Genomic DNA, 19,668 nt, shown 5'->3' on the forward strand with positions numbered 1-19,668 from the left:
CATGTCATAATATTTAAGTGGGCATAAATACCAATGGTAAAAGGTATATATTACGTAATCAATTACCAATATATATATATATTACGTAATCAAGTAGAGATTATGATGATTGGAGGTCAGTCAATGACTTGGCATATCTTCCAAATTCTAAGACCCAATCATTTTTTTTTTCCATTTCCCATATATAAATATCACAGCAAAACTGGATATTATATTCTTCTCATCACTTAATCTTTTCTACTACACACAATGAATAGACACAGTGATAAAACAAAACAACCTCAGACACAATTTGTTCTGTATAATTGTTTGTTGTTTTTCTTCACTTTGTTGGTATTAACAAAAGCTGAACAAGTTGGATATGGATATACTGTCCGATCATTAGGCGTTGACTCCTTTGGAAAGACATTGACTGCTCATCTTCAACTCATCAAAAATTCTTCTGTTTTTGGACCTGACATTCAGAATCTCACACTTACTGTCTGGTAATTTTGGAACTCTTTGCTTATAATTACATCTTTGTTAATGAAATTTCATCATTTTTAGTCTTAAGTTTTTTTGGTATTGAAATTGGGAAGTTGATGTTTTGAGTGGTGGAGTCAACTGAGTTAGTTCTTGATTAGGTGGACTCTTTTGGGGTTCAAAGTAAAGTCAATGGTTTAACATGTTGAATTGTGTGTAATTGTTAATTATATTATGCTTCAATACGCCCCTTACGTGCCTTTAGCCGAGGGTCTATCTAAAACACCATATCTATTTAAATCAGCATCTCTATCTTCACAAAGGTAAGGTTAAGTTTTGCATATACACTACCTTCCCCAGACCCATTACGCTCGGATTGTTGTTGTTGTTGTTGTTGTTGTACATCCTTTACATGTTGGCTTGATTCTTTTTTCAAGGATCCACTACGTGGAAATACTTTTTTGCATTTTGGGTAGCTGTGAGATCTGAACCCAAAACGTCTGTTTCCCTGATATCATGTTAAAGCGTGTGAGCACCTCATCTAAAAATTAAGCTATTAGAGAGTAAATTGCCATTTCTCAGTTCTAAATAACTGCTCCTTGTTGTTGGTTTATTTGTGTTAGGATTTTTTACATCATGAGTCTTTTTAGTATCAAAAAATCTTTTTGATTTTGATTTAGATACTAGTGGTGGTATGACAATTTGGATTCTCACCTAACTGGTACAATATCTATGATTGAATATCTAAATGTGCAGAATCAGACTGAACTGCATCGGGCATTCAGTCTCAGTAATGTCGTGAGGTTAGTCTTTTCTGTAATATAAAAGATTATTAATGGACTCTATCTTGTTTTACATGTTGATCAATTCTTCAGCTTTGAGACGAAAGATCGTTTAAGAGTCAGGATTACCGATGCAGATCATGAAAGATGGGAAGTTCCACAAGAATTTATCCCCCGCGAAACTCATTCTTTCCCCCGCAGCTCCCTTTTGGAGAAACATTCTTATTCCTCACTTCCATTATCAGAAGAAACACATTACATCCATACAGACACCATTTCAGACCTTATTTTCACTCTCTACAACACCACGCCTTTTGGCTTTTCCATCAAACGTCGCTCCACAGGTGACATTCTTTTTGACACCTCACCTAAAAATGACTCTCCGGACACATTCCTTATCTTCAAGGACCAGTACCTTCAACTGTCCTCTTCATTACCAGCCGATAGGTCATCTATTTATGGCCTCGGGGAGCATACCAAGAGAACGTTTAAGCTAAAGAATAATCAGACATTAACTCTTTGGGATGCTGATATTGGTAGTGCAAATGTTGATCTCAACTTGTATGGCTCCCATCCTTTTTACATGGACATCAGGTCTCATCCTGGCGCGGGGAGTACTCACGGAGTCTTGTTATTCAATAGCAATGGGATGGACATTGTATACTCTGGTGACAGAATTACCTACAAAGTGATTGGAGGGGTCATTGACCTGTATTTCTTTGCTGGTCCTGTACCGGAGAAGGTCATGGAGCAGTACACGGAGCTCATTGGCCGCCCTGCACCCATGCCATACTGGTCTTTTGGTGAGTAAATATACATGTGAATTACCTTGTCTCATTGAGTTTATTCTTGACATTGTTTCTTCATGCAACTATTGCAATCTTTATTCACAGGCTTTCACCAATGCCGATATGGCTATAAAAGTATTTCTGAAGTTGAGAATGTAGTGGCTCGCTATGCAAAAGCTCAAATCCCTCTTGAGGTCATGTGGACAGATATTGATTATATGGACGGCTATAAGGATTTCACAGTTGATCCGATTAATTTTCCACTTGACCGGATGAAGAAATTTGTTGATAAACTTCATCAAGATGGCCAGAAATATGTTCTCATATTGGATCCAGGTGAGTTTTGACATATTGAATTTCCTTGCTTCTGTTGATATTTATACTTAAATTGGTGTAGAAGTTGAGAAAATTCCAAAGACGTAGGGAAAAATGACTTAATCAAAGTGCTCTTGTTTCCTTATTGATCTGTTCACAGGGATCAGCATAAATAGCTCGTATGAGACTTATAAGAGAGGTATGGAATCGGATGTTTTTATCAAACGCGATGGTGTCCCTTATCTTGGCGAAGTTTGGCCTGGAAAAGTCTACTTTCCTGACTTCATAAATCCAAAATCCAGAGTCTTCTGGAGTAATGAAATCAAAATTTTCCATAAAAGTCTCCCCGTTGACGGGCTCTGGCTTGATATGAACGAGTTATCTAACTTCATTTCTTCTCCTCCAAGCCCGTCTTCTACTCTTGACAACCCTCCTTATAAGATCAATAACTCAGGAACCCTACGTCCAATCAACGAGAAGACTGTCCCAGCAACATCAGTACATTATGGGAACACCTTAGAGTACAATGTTCATAACCTCAATGGATTCCTCGAAGCTAAAACGACCAATGCTGCTTTAGTCGATATTACTGGTAAAAGGCCATTTATACTTAGCAGATCTACTTTTGTGGGTGCTGGAAAGTACACAGCACATTGGACTGGAGATAATGCTGCAACTTGGAATGACTTGGCTTATAGTATTCCTAGCATTTTAAATTCTGGATTGTTTGGAATTCCCATGGTTGGAGCTGATATATGTGGCTTTGGTAAAAATACAACTGAGGAACTTTGCCGCCGTTGGATTCAGGTAAATGTTCTGTTTTCTTTAAAGAAGTATTTTGCATATATCAGGAGTTTATTATTTCTATTTGACAGTTCAAAAGTCATGCACAATTCATTTTCCATCACTGCATACGATATCTTATTCTTCTATTTTGCGCCTCCTGCTCCAATGTATAATCCAGGGCAGATGCGGATTTAAGATTTAAGCTCTATGGGTTCAACCTTTAAGATTCTTATTATTGAATCCGTATGGGTTCCAACCCACTATTTTTGGCAATTTTAGTGAGTTTTTACACGTAAATTTATGCAATGCATCGAAAATATTGGATTCAGATGAACCCGATGATGCAACACTGCATCCACCTCTAATCCAGGGAGTATACTTGTTTCCATTAACAGTGTTGTCATATTAGTGCAGAATCCTATGCAGTCTGTTGGTTTTCATAAATACATCACTTGTAATGGTTTTACTTAAAATACTCATACAGAATCTGATGTTCATTTGTTAATATCAACGTATCGTCAATTGTAGCTAGGTGCATTTTATCCCTTCTCAAGGGATCACTCTGACAAGTTTACTATCCATCAAGAGTTATATATCTGGGATTCAGTAGCTGCAACAGCTAAAAATGTGCTTGGACTTCGCTATCGGCTCTTACCATACTTGTACACACTAATGTTTGAGGCGCATTCTAGAGGCGTTCCTATAGCACGGCCACTTTTCTTTTCATTTCCTGAGGACACGAACACTTATGAAATCGACTCTCAGTTTCTCATTGGTAAGGGGTTAATGATATCACCCGTGCTAACATCTGGAGCGGTTTCAGTTAATGCATATTTTCCATCTGGAACCTGGTTCGACCTCTTCAACTATTCAAACCACGTGAACATGAAGTCCGGTAACTACATCAACCTTGCTGCACCTTCTGATCATATCAACGTACACCTTCGAGAAGGAAATATTCTGGCGATGCAAGGAGAAGCAATGACAACAAGGGCAGCTCGGGAAACTCCATTCGAACTTCTTGTTTCCATCAGCGACAAGGGAAATAGTTCAGGCGAAGTTTACTTGGACGATGGAGAAGAAGTTGAAATGGGAGGAAAGGGTGGAAAGTGGAGCTTAGTGAGATTTCACAGTGGCGTTGTAAACAATAAGTTATATCTCAAATCAGAGGTTGTGAATGAAGAGTTTGCTATGAATAAGAATTGGACAATACACAAAGTGACTTTTCTTGGACTGAAGAATAGGGCGAGTAGAATAAGTGCAAATAAGTTGACAACTAAAATGGTGGGCAAGAGGAATGTATACTCAAGAATTAGAACAAACTTTGACAGAAGTACATCTGGTGTTTTAGAGATGTCAGGTTTATCAGTTCTTATTGGCAAAGAATTTAATCTTGAGCTAACACTTGCCATATAAGAACAGCCATGAGTGGATCTTCATAATGTAGAACATGGAAAATAAAGCATACAAGTTTTTAGTGCTCATTATTTTCCTTATGAACTGATAAAGCATGTAATAGTTGAAACTGAGAAATCAATAAATATTTGGTGAAGATGTCAGCTGTCTGATTGTTTGGAAATGTATATCATTTGACAATAAGGTTACCACCTATTGTTTTTCCCTGACAAAGCGCGCTGAACATGAATCACATGATCAATAGTCATATAGACAGCCTGGTGCACTAAGTTCCCGCTATGCGCGGGGTCCGGGGAAGGGCTGGACCACAAGGGTCTATTGTACGCAGCCTTGTCCTATCAATAGTCATATAGATTCTGCTAATTTTATCACAATGAAAGATATTAAGGTAAGAAAGTCATAGACCAAGTTCCTGGAATAATGGCTAAAAGTATATAGTCTCAGCTATGGCACTAGGAAAAAAAAAGCTTAATATTCAGCTTCAGAACTAGAACAAGAAATTGTGGATTATTTCATGGCTACCTAAGAAACTTATGGAATTTTAGTAACTTACTGGTTGTACAATACAATCAAACCAAACAAGAAACATGAACTCTATCGAAATATAAAACACAACACAGTATAATATAATATGGTATGACGTTATGAAATGACGAAAAAATAATATCAGTCCAAATGGGTTGTAATCAAAAAAAAAAAAGAACTTGGTATGATATTTTGCCATTTTTCTTCTTCAATTTTTTTTTTTTTTTTTTTTGCTAAATATAATCTCTTGGCTAGATGTGAATAAGTTTGCATGTGTAGTACATTTGGGATGGTGAAGAGCACGAGCAATATTAAATTGCATAAATGTTAGTATTAATTACTGGCCGTGGCCTGAGGCCTGGATTTCCTTCAAACTTGTCCCTACAACTATTTTGTTCAGCAACTGTGACAGAACCACTGGAGTCCAAAATATCAATTATTGAGTTGAACACTTATATACGATTTTGGTTACTACTGTGAAATTGGTTTCTTTCTGCTGTGTTTTACATGAAGGAGGCCTATGGTCCGTCCAATATTTAAAAAATATTTCCAAGATTATTGAGACACATGTGCAAATTAAAGAAGTACTCGAAATTTTACCTACTAAAGTTAGCAATATTTATTAAGGCTATTCAACAAGACACTGAAGAATACATAAAGATTGGTGTCATAATAAGATTCATTCCTTTTTTAATCAAAGGTCTCAAATTTAAGTCTGAAATGTAAAAGCTTAGTTAAATACAACCTTTAAGATTAAAACGACTTTCAAGAAGTAAATGGTTAGGTGGACGATATCTAGGTTAATACTTCTTTTTATTTTTGCATCATTCGTATATTTCTTTTTTAATGTATCAATATTTGTCAAAAAATATATATACTTAATAATCCATATTAATTTCAATATTACAATCTCTCATAATTTCAAATATATATATTATTTCCCCTTTAAGCTGTCTTAATATTGCAGTTTTACAACTCACAATAAATCCATAAGATTATATTACATTTGTCTCAAGAATCTAATGTAAATGTTTTATGTAGGCATATGTTGTACAACAAACAAACAAAAAACTTTGGGGAGCTCTAAGAACTCTTGAATAGTTCAACTTTACTATTTTCCAACTCTTTTCCACGGAGTTGTAATACTTACTTGTTGGAGCACACGGGATAGGAGGGTGAGCCATTGATGGAGAAAGAAGAAGCTGATAAGGAAGTCCAGCACATCCCACCCAAACAACCAGATATCAGTACAATAAACACTAACACTACAACTACATGCCACCAATCATCCTTCAAAGAAAAACTATTAGCATCAGAATATATGATGCATATTGATATGGTGGAAAACGACCATGCAAAGGAAGAACACAACAAAACAGAGGATCCCATGGTTTTAACCTCAAATGAATTACATGAAGGCATAAGAACAATAAAACTTTTGGAGGATGATAAAAACAGAATGTATCTACCATGGAAACACTTTTTGATCATTAAACTTCTAGGTAAACATATACAACACCAATATCTAAAAAAGAAATATACAAGAAATGTGGAAACCAACGGAGAACTTCCTGCTCATAGATCTTGGCTCCGATTATTTTATTGTCAAATTTAGCAAGGAGAAAAATATGATCAGTGCGCTGCAAAATGGCCCCTGGTTTATCAATGGCTTTTTCCTATCCATAAAGAAATGGGAACAAAACTTCATGGCAGGTAATGCCACCCAGGAAAGGTCAGCCATTTGGATACGACTTCCCCAGATGCCCATTGAGTTCTATGATGCCATTATACTAAGAAAAGTAGGCAACACCATAGGATAACTTTTGAAGATTGATGCCTGCACAAGTGCAGCACTGCGAGGACGATACGCACGCCTTTGCATTGAGATGCAACTCGAAGAGCCAGTTCAATCTTGCATTCTGATAGGCAACTACAAGCAGCAAATCATTTATGAAGGTGGACACATCCTCTGCAAAGCTTGTGGGAGACTAGGACACACAAACCAGCACCGCTCTCACACCAAATCCACCCCATACCTTCTGATGCAGAGCACAAAGTGGTGACCTCCACCACCCCCACAAACCATTAGCAAACGGTGGCCTTTCAAAAGAGGAGTAAAGCACAGGCAAGTTTACCACAGTCAAGAGCAATGAGGAATAGCAAGGCACAACCATTACCACACCAACAAAGCACTCAAAGCAGATACGCAAGTATTAATGTCAAAATTTTTGAAGCAGCCACAGGTAAGTACCTTCACACTCAAAAGCTCTCTTATAGGTCTAAAGATGCTGACCAATCCCAACTTCCCGATCCCAGCCTAATATACACACCCAACAAACAAACAACCATGAACTCAACAAGAAAAATGGACTCTAACATTATTAATCAATCACAGCTACTCCATAATAAATTCAAAATTCTTCAGAAAATAGAGGAATATGAAGGAATGGACATCCCCACAGACATCCCTCTGCAACCACAAAACCTTTCCTCTTCCACACACAAAAGCTCTTCGATACAAACAAAGAACAAGGCCACAGTACACATGCCACGCGTACAAAACGTGGCTACCACCAATAAGCACGCTGAACACTTGCATGGCAAGTTGCTGCCAAATCAAGAAGTTGCTGACAGCTACAACATAGCCGATAATCACACCATGCATGCAATTAATACTCAATCTCCAAACGACAAGTCAGACACCATGCAACACACATGCATACACTTGTCATCAGACATTGTCCAAATGGACACACCTATGGACACCTCTAACCAAACAGATCCTATATACTCTTACACGCTTAATTCAACCAATCACACCCAAGTTGAATCTTCCACAAAAGATACACAATCATTTTCTCAACCTTTACAGCATTCCTTCGATAACGTAAAAACAAATACTTCACAACAACAAAATGCCAAACTTACTCTTGCCTCTAAACAAAAAATCACGCCTGGCCCTACTAACTCACAAAGTGCCCAGAAACTCCTTTCAACCTCCCATGATGAACTTGAACAACCCAAACAACCTCATGCAAATTCCAAACCTATTCTATGCAACTCAACCACAACATCCGGACCATCAACCCACCTCATGGATCGAACAGGGACTCCAAGGCCAAGCTCTATTCTTCTCAATGTTGATAGAAGGGCAGGAAGTCATGATGATCATTCAAAATCCAAACTTCCTAGCCCAAGTGGTGCCAGAGGGGATGAGAATGGATGTGGACAATTATATGAACCATATGTGGATGGCAAACATTCTCGATCCCCTAGCCCAAGCAATAGCTCCTGCTCTTTACCACACCATGCACAACCACTGGAACTTTCCACAATATTTCAATCCCCTACTGAACATGAACCAAATGTTCGAACTACCATTTTTTCCATCACAGGAGGTAACAGAGATGAATCCTCTATTCTTCCCTTGGACACCTCAACAAGCCCAACACCATCCCCATGTGGCCCCTCCGATGGAACAAGGAGCAAATCTGGATCAGGAAGTGCAAGAGGCAGAAGAGGTGGTGATCCCCCAACCTCCGGGAAGAAGCTCCTTCACGGAAATCTCAACAATAAGAGATATAGTTCTTATGCTATTCCCGGAGAGGGAGGACAAGAAATACATACTACGTTGCCCAGTAGCACTTCAAAGGTGCTCAATAGAGATAACTCCACCGATCAACACTGCAACAGCAAAGTATGTAGTCCTAGTGAATCCCACTCTGAGGGACAGCCCATCCATTAAGGGAATTAACCACAGTGCAAATATGCTCCACAATCACTCCCCTATCATGAATACACCTACTAGCATAATCATTTAGAACGTTAGAGGCGCCAATAATGTAGACTTCAGGCGTAATTTTAGGGAACTTATTAATAATCACAATCCATGCATGGTGGCCCTACTGGAAACCAAAATGGAAAACCATGCAATCCTTAGGGTAGATTTCAATTTCTCTGATTTAATAGAGATCCCAGCGGTTGGCAGAGCTAGTGGCATGGTCATTATGTGGGTTGATACAATGGTAGCAGTGGATCGTGTTAGGTAGACTGATCAGGAACTTCATGCCCTAGTCCAGGTATTACCAAATCACAACCCTTGGCTCTTTAGTTCAATTTATGTTGGTAATTCGTTAACTAATAGGATACGTCTATGGAATAGCCTCAAGACTACTTTTGACAATTACAAAGGCACATGGCTTATAGGTGGGGACTTTAACGATGTCCTAAATCAAGATGAGAAATGGGGAGGCAGGAATATTAATAGAAATAGGTCTTCCAGATTTTGGTCTTGTATTAACTATTGTAACTTAATAGATCTAGGATTCAAAGGTTGTCGTTACACGTGGTCAAATCATAGAAATAGGAGGCATGGACTCATATTAGAAGAACTTGATCGATGCCTTGCTAATGAAGCATGGCTAGAACAGTACCCCTCAATATTGGTTACTCACCTCCCAAAGACCTACTCCCACCATAACCCCCTACTACTCAGACTTACTAATACTAGGACTAATTCTACCAAACCCTTTAGACTCGAAAAATATTGGCTAAGCCACCCTGAGTTTAGTAAAGTCGTTGAGAAAAGTTGGGATAATAGAAATTTCAATGATGCCCAAATTTTTTTCAAGACCAATGTTAGTGAATGGAGTGCTCAAAATTTCGGCAATATTTTTGCCAATAAGAAAGGGATACGGGCTAGAATTAAGGGAATCCAAAATTCACCAAACTATACCTATAGCACTTTCCTTAGAAATTTAGAACATACCCTAATCAATAATTAGTAATAACATTCTACGCCTGGAGGAGGATCATTGGAAGATTAGATCACGCCTGAATTGGCTTAATGAGGACGATGCAAATACTAAATTTTTCCACATATCTGTCCTTAATAGGCGTAGGCGAAACAGTATTTTCTTCTTTAAAGATAACGATGGTAATTGGATTACGGATCGACAAAAAATCATTGAACACACACACCACTATTTCCAAGATATATTCACAACCAATAATACACGCTTAGAGTGGAATACTACTAAAAGTGCCCACACAAATTTTAGCAACATAGATCTCTCCCTCATTAGATAGGCCCTTAGCCACCCAAGAAATTACTTATGCAGTATATTCCTTCAAGCCATACAAAGCCCCCGGTCCTAATGGTATGCACCCAATTTTCTACCAATGTCACTGGAATATTGTGGGCCCCTCTGTCATACGTCTATGCAAAGAAATTTTCTCCTTATCTAGAATCCCTAATGAAATGAATCAAACATTATTATGCCTCATTCCCAAATTCAAGCATGCTAATAACCTCAATAATTTCCGACCAATTGGACTCTGCAACACCACATACAAAATAATCACCAAAATAATTATTAACCGGATCAAACCTTTTCTTCCTGAATTAATCAGCCCATGCCAGGCTAGCTTCTTAAAAGGCAGGCGGGCAAGTGACAATGCCATTATTATACAAGACGTTATAAGCCAGTTTAAAAAAAGAAAAGGGATGAATGGCCAACTGATAATCAAAATTGACCTCGAAAAAGCCTTTGATAGGCTAGAATGGCCGTTTGTCTACAAGGCCTTAACCTTCTTCAAGTTCCCACCAAAAATCACTTCTCTGATCATGAACTGCATATCCACAAGCAATAGCAGTCTTAGTAAATGGTGCTCAAACCAAGTTCTTTGAACCCTCGAGAGGGATCAGACAAGGGGACCCCTATCCCCTTACTTGTTTATCCTAACCATGGAATTGCTTTCTATATACATACATCACCAAGTGGACCTTACTCTGTGGAATCCCATTAGAATTGGGCCAAAAGGACCTCATGTATCACATATTTTTTACGCAGATGACTTGACATTCATGGCCCAAGCTAATTAAAAATCCATAAATACCATTCATCACTCCTTAGCAACCTATTGCTCCCTATCAGGTCACAAAATTAACAACACCAAGTCCAAAATTCTCTTCTCTGGTAACTGCTCAAATGTCCTGAAAGACTATGCAATAGACCTATTTAACATTAACCCAACTAGCCAACTTGGCAAGTATTTAGGTTTTTCCATAACCAATAATAAGCTCAAACCTTCCGACTTCCAATTTGTAATTGACAATATGAGAAACAAACTTTCTAACTGAAAAACAAAGTTCCTAACTCTTGCGGGACGAGAAACCCTAGCAAAGGCTGCCCTCAATACCATTCCTAATCATAATATGCAGTACATTTCCTCCCAAAAAAAGACCCTTCATCAAATTGACAAAATCCAGCAGGATTTTATTTGGGGGACAACCACAATTAAAAAAAAGATATACATCTCCTGGGATGTTGTAACCCTTCCAAAAGAATTAGGGGGCCTGGGGATACCTAAAGCATGGCAGAAAAACCAGGTCATTCTAGCTGGACTTGCATGGAGATTATTCACCAATCCATCAACCATGTGGGCAAGTACTCTAATTCAAAAAAACAGCAATAAGCCTAATGCTAAGACCACCTCTTTCATTTGGTAAAATATCCTGAAAAGGATGGGAAACCATTACCAAAGGATTGGCTTGGGATGTTGACAATGGTAAATCCATAAACTTCTACTATGGATACTGGACCCTGAACAAAACAAACATCCGCTCAATCATTCAAGGTCCTCTTAACAAGAATGATAGCAACTTGGCCCTTGATCAGGTTTGGGCAAATGACTAGTGGAACTGGTCCAAAATATCGTTTGAACTACCCAGCAACATTTTAAATGACATCTCCCATATCTCCATCTCAACAAACCTCCTAGTCATAGACACATCCATTTGGATGCTCAACACAAATGGCGTCCTCACAACCCATTCAATCTACAAATTACTTCACCAACACATCCAAAAGACCACTGACTATGATTAGATTTGGAAACTACATATCCTAAACAAAATTAAATTTTTCCTTTGGCAATGCTTTAAAAATAGATTATCTACTAACTCCTACCTTTATCAAATGGAGTCTCAATTGACAATACTTGCACGGTTTGTAGGATGGCAGAAGAAACCATAACTCATATCTTCCTTGAATGCACTTTAGCACGCTCATTCTGGGACAATACAGGCATTGACATCAACACCATCCCTCACAACAAACATTGGCTACTAGCTATTAAAGACCTACAAATACCGGTTACTCACAACTTCATAACTTGGGAAAATGTATTTCCTTTTGCAATATGGCACCTCTGGCTAAATAGAAACAATAACTGCTTCCACAACTACTCAAAGAACTTAAATTACCAAATGGTTAACACACGAGCCATTGAGTTTAAACTACCAGCCTCCAATTACAAATGCACCACGCACAAAATTCATGTACACATTAAATGGTATCCACCACCACCTTACAGCTACAAATTAAACATAGATGCTTCCTTGGGTAATCATAACACAGGAGGCATTGGGGGCATAATAAGAAATAGTCAAGGGGACATTATTGTAGGATTTACTAAAAAAAATCAAAGCCTATAACTCTGCTCATGAAGAGTTACAAGCACTTCATGCAGGTCTAAAATTGGCACACGACAAAGGACTAGCACCACTAGAGATTGACACTGACTCGACGGACACAATCCAACTACTCGAACATAATATCTTTCCGGCTTATACTAACACTATCTTGGAATGCAGGTACTTGTTGAAGAGATTGGGGAATCCAGTGCTTCAGCATAGCTTCCGTAAAGGCAACAAAGTGGCGCACTTTTTGTGTAAATTGGGTTCCAAACAACATCTAAGCTCTACTACAACTATTTTGCACTCACCTCCAGGTCCAGTAAAAAGGATGATCCAAGAAGACAAAAATAAAGCATCTACTACTAGACTAGTATCTAGCTCCATATATAATACACTAGCAGTGTTTGGAAACCTAAGTATTATCCCTAATATTACTAATAGTGATATAATGCCTCCATAACCTTTATTAATGAAATTATCCTTTTTCTCAACAAAAAAAATATATGTTGTACAACAATGAGATTATGAGTCAGTTCATTATGAAAAATATTTTTTATTTGATTCCAGGAAATGACGGAAAGAAGCAAAATTGAGGACTCTTATTGCATTCAACAAAGAAACGAGTACACAACAATTTCTACTGAAGAATAAGTAAACTGAACTACAAACAACAGCTTTTGAATTCAAAGTTCATCTATACTGAAACCATTTTAAAAATAGCAGCCTCCATTTTTTCTCTTTAGGGTAAGAGGCTGTAATACGTAGAACTCGGGACTCTGTTTAGGCCTGATCATTCAACAGAATCTTATAATCAAAAGTACGGCACTTCACTTGGGCAATCCGGTATAAGGGTTGAGAAGAGCTTGACTTTCGTCGCTTATCAAAACTGGACCTCTACCAGGTCTTGTGCATATGAAGTAGCTAATTTCGCCCTTACATTTCTGAACTGGAACCTTGTCCTTAATTTCTGGAGGTGGAGGCAATGCTTCCACATCCTTTATCTCCTGAATTCCAGCATCCTTCAGTATTGATTTATCACCTATGACGTAGCTGGAGAGAGAAGAAAGAAGAAGAAGGGAGAAGCAGTGAATATGATTGCCTATCGATTGCCCAAGAATAATTAATCCCATGATCACATAAAAACGATGGAAATTTCCCTAACGGATGTACCTGTTTAGATCAGTTTCTGAGTTTGGAGGGAAGTGGAAGAGCAGCCTCTGGAGTAGAAGTGCAGCAGATGTTCTGTTACGTGCAATTAGAACTGCATTTGGCCCCGCATCAAAAGTATATGCAACCTGGCAACATTTTTATACTTGGTAACAACCAACAAGACCATATACATTGATTTATGTTACTGTAAACGTACTTTAAAAGTCAAACTAACTGAAAATTAGACCCCAATAATGCAACTTAGCCAAACACTCAATTGTCAATCAAAACTGAAAAAGGCTTGAAATAGATAGATGTTCTTGTATCGCTTGATATAATGTCAAGATCTCAGTGATAATCGATATTATGAAGTAACTGAAAAGCAGTAATCTCAAACCAGCTCAAGACCAGGGAGAATTCAGTTGGAACATAACTCAGTTTGTGGAGTTGTCAAACAGGAATGTCGATGGAATTGAGGAGAGGATGCAATACATTTTAGAGAATGAAACAAAAATTCCAGTTCAGAAGGATAATCACTATTCCGTCTCAAGCATCTAACATTCACAATTCTAGCTCAAGTATTGAATTCTATGACAAATTTCTCAGGAATAATAAATAAAAGGTAGCAACTCTTGCAGTTGTGTTCGTTTACACTGTTAATATAGAATTATTCATCTAAAAATCATGCAACTATGCACTACAAAAAGATTACGGTAAAGTAGAAAAACCTGTGGAGTTCCTTCTGAACGGTTCCATTTCTCAACACAGCTGATTATCCTGAAAGTTGAACACGCCATTAAGACTTACTTTCTCCGATTCTCAACATTACCCAAAAAAAGTATCAAGTTCAATTTTTTTTTTAAGAAAAGAAGTTCGGCAAAGACCTCATTTTAGTAGCTTGAAGTTAAGAACTTGCCTATGAGATGTATCATTCATGTAGAATATAGGAGGGCTAGTATCCAGGCAGACTGCATGAAATTGATTGCTGTCTGCACAAGTCAAGTGAGTGAAAGTTGCAAAATCACGTTTTTGTATGGCTTCTTCCATCTGAATTATTCGCTTTGGCACTATTTCCTGAAAATCCCAATACAAGAATGGAAAGTCAATACTTCTAATACAACTCTCACCAATTGAATAGAGGTTAACTTAAAGAACCAAGTGAAAATGTCTGGAAGATTTTGAGGACACTAATTGAAGATGCAGAATCCAAATGTAAACAAGAGGACAAGAGAAATACCTTTGCCCTGTGTTCTATCAGCGCACTGGTTTCAACAGTCTCAAGCATTCCTGAGGTGCTACTTGTTTCCTTCTGCCGTGAGCTCACCTGAAAATACAGCCAAAACATTCAAAAAGAATCAAATTTTTTGACATGCTTTGGAAGAAAAATAAACACAAAACTGTCCCAATGGTCAAATTTATATGATTTATTTCAGTGAATTTCATAAATCCATAGTGAAGAATGTGCAGATGAGCTAAGAGGGGGACGGCATAAAATTGTGAGGAAATGAAATAAAAAGTATAAGTTGAAACTGGAAAGTGGGGAAACTATAAGATGACTACTAGAAATAAGAAGAAAATAAATTAAGGAGCAGGTAAAAGTAAATGGCCCGAAGTATACAAGACCTTATAGTTTAATTGAGAGAGATGTTTTCTTTCCCCTAAAAGTCTAGCAACAATATAAATAGCTTAACTTTTAGACAAACAATGATAATGTGGATGGAGAAGTACATACCACGGCTATGATGATGACAAGCTCATCCCAGTGTTTCTCATCTACAAGTTGAACAGCAACGCTATCACTTCCATTTTCCTCCTGCACATATCCAGGGAAAAGCATTACAACAACAGTGAGAAGATAAGATATTTGTTGAGAGAAGCACAAGACAAGGACTCATAAACCAGACGTACTTTTCCCATAACCCACTTAACAAATCCTCCATATAAGCTTCGACAAGCACTTCCTGAACCTTGCCTGAAGTGAATAAAGGAAGTTGTCATTTTGACCTATTTATATGAGCTATAAAATCTCAGTTATCATAGGGTAACCTAATAAACAAGACCAATGGAATAGAGAAAGTAAGAAAATATGAGTAGAATTCACTATAGTCCTATCTAGTTAATTGGACTAAATAGGACCAACAAAATACAACCCAACAAGCTAAAGGAATTAGTTACAACTGACATAATCTACCTGGCTATGGCAGAAAGCTTCCCGTTGTCCTCTTGCACATTCATTAACTTTGCAAGGGAATAAACTACATAGAGAAAGCAGAAATTAGTTGTATCCATCTCAGAAGCCTTAGAAGAATAAGATTGAAGAAAGCAAAGATTCAGGAAAAAGGAGAGAATTAGGTAAAAAAAAAAAAAAAAATAGCACTTGAAGAAAAAATTAATTCCACGAGTAATGTAGTATATTATATACTTATCAACACAAAAATCATAATATGGCCTCACTTAGATCAATTGTTTACTCACTGTCGTCGTAATTTCATTACATATTTAAATAAGGAATGAATTTAAAATGAAAATATGCAAACAAAAGATAAATGGAATATAGACATAGGATATGCTAAAGAATTTATAACTAAGGGAAAGGTATTCTATCAGTAGAAATTAGCAGGTACCTCTATAGTTCCACTAACAAGTACATTCTTTTGATGACCACTTACAAGATATCAGAGCTAAAATAATAAGTTCCAGAAAAACCAGTTGCAGGAAAAAGGAAATGGTAAAACGAAGCTCCAATCGATTTGAATTAGCATCAGGGGAGCCAACATTACTTGATTAAACTGTACTATATGTATGGGGAGAAACTTAGAGAAACATAAGGCATTGCGTAATGGACAGCATATGATCAAATAAAAGCTTGCAATTTTCAATTAGCTAAATAATTATGTCACTTAAAACTATTTTGCTCCTCAAGCCACATGGTACACTACAGATAGATCCAAAGGTCACTCCAAGAGATGAACATCCAGAAAAGAGAAATGCAGAACTTGAACAAATGATCTAGAAAAGGTACTTAACTTTCTGAACTAGAAAGAATGAATTACTTTTTTTTTTGCTTTGAAGTCAAATCACAGATTGAGATACAGGCAAGCCTTAAGAAAATCCACGTCAGATATTGTGTGCAGCCACTGTTTTCATAAAGGACTAAATTCTAAAATAATAAAGTAATCATTCCTTTTCAAAATTCATCATGATCCTTGGTGTTTAAACTTAACAGCCAGTAGAAGACCAAACAAACGAAATAGTGAAGCGACAAAATGAATTTAGAATTGAAGTAACAAAGAAATGTTTAGCAGTACCTAGGCAGGCAAAGCCAGCAGCTGAGGAGGCCAAACCCGCAGCAGTAGGAAAATTATTATAAGAAGCAATATGCACATGCAGGTTCTCCCAATCCTTTTTCACGATCTTGATACCCCTCTTCTCATCTTCAACATCATTAGCACGAGCGCGAATTTCCCTAAGACAGTTTTGGTATCTGCCACCAGAGAGGGATATTTCCTAAAACAACAAGCAAAAGCAAAATTATAAAGGATCAAAATATTCCTAGAAATAAAATGGATGAAGGAGGAATCCCCATGAGCTCAGGTTTCTAAAACTAAGATAGTATGAATAGCACTTTCAAGAATCTTAATTTTTTCCTCACTGCTATGTTTACTATGTTGTAGCGAAAAATGGACAAGATGATCAAAGATTCGACCAACGATGGAACTAAAAAGGCATCTTGGATTACTAAATCTGTTCATAGGTAAAAGATCGATCATGCATTCACTCTCAACACCAAAGGGAAAAAAAAGATAGTTAGCAATAAGTTCCAGCAAGAGTGAAGACTTAGTATGAAATGGAGAGCCAAGCTCCCTACTCCTGATTTAAACCTCCTTGATTCTACTACACATGTAATCACACAAATAGACACTCAAAAGGTTGCACTATTACAGCATAACAGCCTAGAATCTAGCATGTAGCAGCTAAAAGCGAATCCTGACCAATATTTACACTCTTAAGTACTACTATTCTTTTCCATATTACATGACAATCTTTCCTTTTTAGTGAGTTAAAAAAACCTCACCTTTTCTATATTTCGGAACTTTTTACCATTAAACATTTCAATTGACCTTTAAAGGAATAATCTTACAACTATGGAAATGTCGTGCCATCCTTAAGACAACCAGTTCTAAGAGTACTTTTGGTATGTGCTAAAAATTCTTTCTTTTTTAAATTCCATGTCTAGTCAAAAACTGCTAAATAAAATAAAATGGAGGGAGTAAGATTTTCCAATAGAGTTTAAATTCTGTGTATTGACAGTGCAAAAAATATTTACACAACTAAGTCACTTAAAAGACAATTTCATATATCTCTATTCAATAACGTTGACTAGTAACCTAGAATAATGGCAACTTTTTTATTGTTTTATTTTAAAAAAATTTACTACATCAGGGGATGTTACGCTACTATGATCCACCTCAATTATGAAAGGCGGAGAGCTCGCCAAGTAAGCTAACCTTCAACCCCGAATATATGGTAACTGACCTGCTATGACATGTTAAATTTCACTGATGGTATACACAATTCATTACAAAAAAAGGGCTTCTGCAAGAGACTGTTTTCGGGGCTCGAACCCGTGATCCTGGTCACATGACAGCAACTTTACCCCAACTCTCACCTTCACACAATTCATTACACTATCACCATATATAACTTAAATCCTTTCCAAATCACAAAAATCAATCCACATTAGCTCACTAGAATTAATAATGACCAAAATTCACACATTAAAATTAAAAAGAGAGAAATTATATTTACCTTGCCATTAAGCCACATGCGATCTTGATTAAAAGCAGGGCTAACAGCAACAGTGGTAGTGGTACAAAGGTGAGCAGGATCAAGGGTTACACTAATACTATCATTAATAGCAAGAATTAGATTTTCATCCCTTTTTCCCCAATACTTTATCACCGCTATGTTAGTAGGTGTCTGCGCCGTTACCATTAATACCCATTTTTGGGATTCCTCCGCCATGCCAAAGAAAAAATGATTGAAAGAAAGTATTTAGGATTGGATCACACACAAAGGGGGAATTTATGTGGGGATTTCTGAAATTTATGATATTGTATCTGTTGTTTCTACTATTTATATACTGGTACAATAAATACATGTCTGCTATAAGTGAGCTGAAATGCTAACCTCCTTTGTTGAATGAAAATAGTTTACTAATTTCCTATTGGCACTTTGGGTGTTGGGGTCCACGCTTTTGAACAAAATTGTGTTAAAAATATTTATATAATCGAATTAGTTATGAGGTAATTATTTAATAAAATATAATTGAGCTGCTACCGAATGTTAAAATTTACTGATAGCGTGACTGATTTTTATATTTTATGTACATAACTTAAATACATGGAACTTATGATTTTTTTTCTTTTATTTTTAGTTTAGCCATTTTATTGAAAAATATTATATTTTAATATAAAAATATTAAATTATAATATTTGTTATGACTAGTAAATGAAGAAAATAACAACTCTTATTAACCATTGATCCCATAATATAAGTGGTCATTGCTCTTTATAACCACTATTATTAACTCACTAAAGGACAAATAACTCACTAGTACTATTCTACGCGGCACAAATCTGAATATAGTCGGGTTTTAATGCAGATACGGTGAAACCCAAAAAAAACTCACCAGTACTTTCTCACTTTGGTGGGATGATATTCTAATAATTGTCTTTCTTTGATTGCACGAGAGCATAAGCTAAGGTTTTTTTTTTTTTTTGTCAAACATAAGCTAAGGTTGAAGAATATACTCCCCTTATGAATAAGAGAAACAAACGATTAAAAGAATAAAATAAAGACTTATTTTATACTGACAGTATAAGACTTATTACAATATTAATAAAATTTAATATATGATTGCAGATTAAATATTATTTTTATTAAATTATCAATTAATATTATC

At 36.8% G+C, this 19,668-nt stretch overlaps 2 protein-coding genes across 2 annotated transcripts; one reads left to right on the top strand and one right to left on the bottom strand.

The window, feature by feature from the left end:
* The first annotated feature begins 209 nt into the window (after positions 1 to 209).
* On the top strand, positions 210 to 4,685 carry LOC107759721 (alpha-glucosidase). The gene is made up of 5 exons (XM_016577718.2): positions 210 to 485; positions 1,338 to 2,047; positions 2,138 to 2,368; positions 2,508 to 3,154; positions 3,662 to 4,685. Exons 1-5 carry the CDS (start codon positions 250 to 252, stop codon positions 4,547 to 4,549), a joined length of 2,712 nt encoding a protein of 903 aa, XP_016433204.1. The 5' UTR covers positions 210 to 249; the 3' UTR covers positions 4,550 to 4,685.
* Positions 4,686 to 13,134: 8,449 nt separating this feature from the next.
* LOC107759723 (diphosphomevalonate decarboxylase 2) lies at positions 13,135 to 18,873 on the bottom strand. The gene is made up of 10 exons (XM_075233506.1): positions 18,513 to 18,873; positions 17,012 to 17,210; positions 15,895 to 15,958; positions 15,612 to 15,675; positions 15,436 to 15,516; positions 14,941 to 15,027; positions 14,620 to 14,777; positions 14,432 to 14,480; positions 13,725 to 13,849; positions 13,135 to 13,604 (listed from the first exon to the last, which is right to left on the bottom strand). Exons 1-10 carry the CDS (start codon positions 18,726 to 18,728, stop codon positions 13,382 to 13,384), a joined length of 1,266 nt encoding a protein of 421 aa, XP_075089607.1. The 5' UTR covers positions 18,729 to 18,873; the 3' UTR covers positions 13,135 to 13,381.
* Between the last annotated feature and the right edge of the window lie 795 nt (positions 18,874 to 19,668).

Source organism: Nicotiana tabacum, chromosome 16 (genome assembly GCF_000715075.1).
Source record: "Nicotiana tabacum cultivar K326 chromosome 16, ASM71507v2, whole genome shotgun sequence".
NCBI classification, from domain to species: Eukaryota; Viridiplantae; Streptophyta; class Magnoliopsida; order Solanales; family Solanaceae; genus Nicotiana; species Nicotiana tabacum.

Excerpts from the sequence above, each read along its gene's own strand:
- LOC107759723 (XM_075233506.1), bottom strand. The coding sequence starts at position 18,728 with ATGGCGGAGGAATCCCAAAAATGGGTATTAATGGTAACGGCGCAGACA. Across the intron at positions 15,959-17,011 it reads TGCTGGCTTTGCCTGCCTAG|TTTATTCCCTTGCAAAGTTA; the intron begins GTACTGCTAAAC and ends TTCTCTATGTAG. Across the intron at positions 14,481-14,619 it reads ATGAATGATACATCTCATAG|GATAATCAGCTGTGTTGAGA; the intron begins GCAAGTTCTTAA and ends TTCAACTTTCAG.
- LOC107759721 (XM_016577718.2), top strand. The coding sequence starts at position 250 with ATGAATAGACACAGTGATAAAACAAAACAACCTCAGACACAATTTGTT. Across the intron at positions 2,048-2,137 it reads CATGCCATACTGGTCTTTTG|GCTTTCACCAATGCCGATAT; the intron begins GTGAGTAAATAT and ends CTTTATTCACAG. Across the intron at positions 2,369-2,507 it reads TGTTCTCATATTGGATCCAG|GGATCAGCATAAATAGCTCG; the intron begins GTGAGTTTTGAC and ends ATCTGTTCACAG.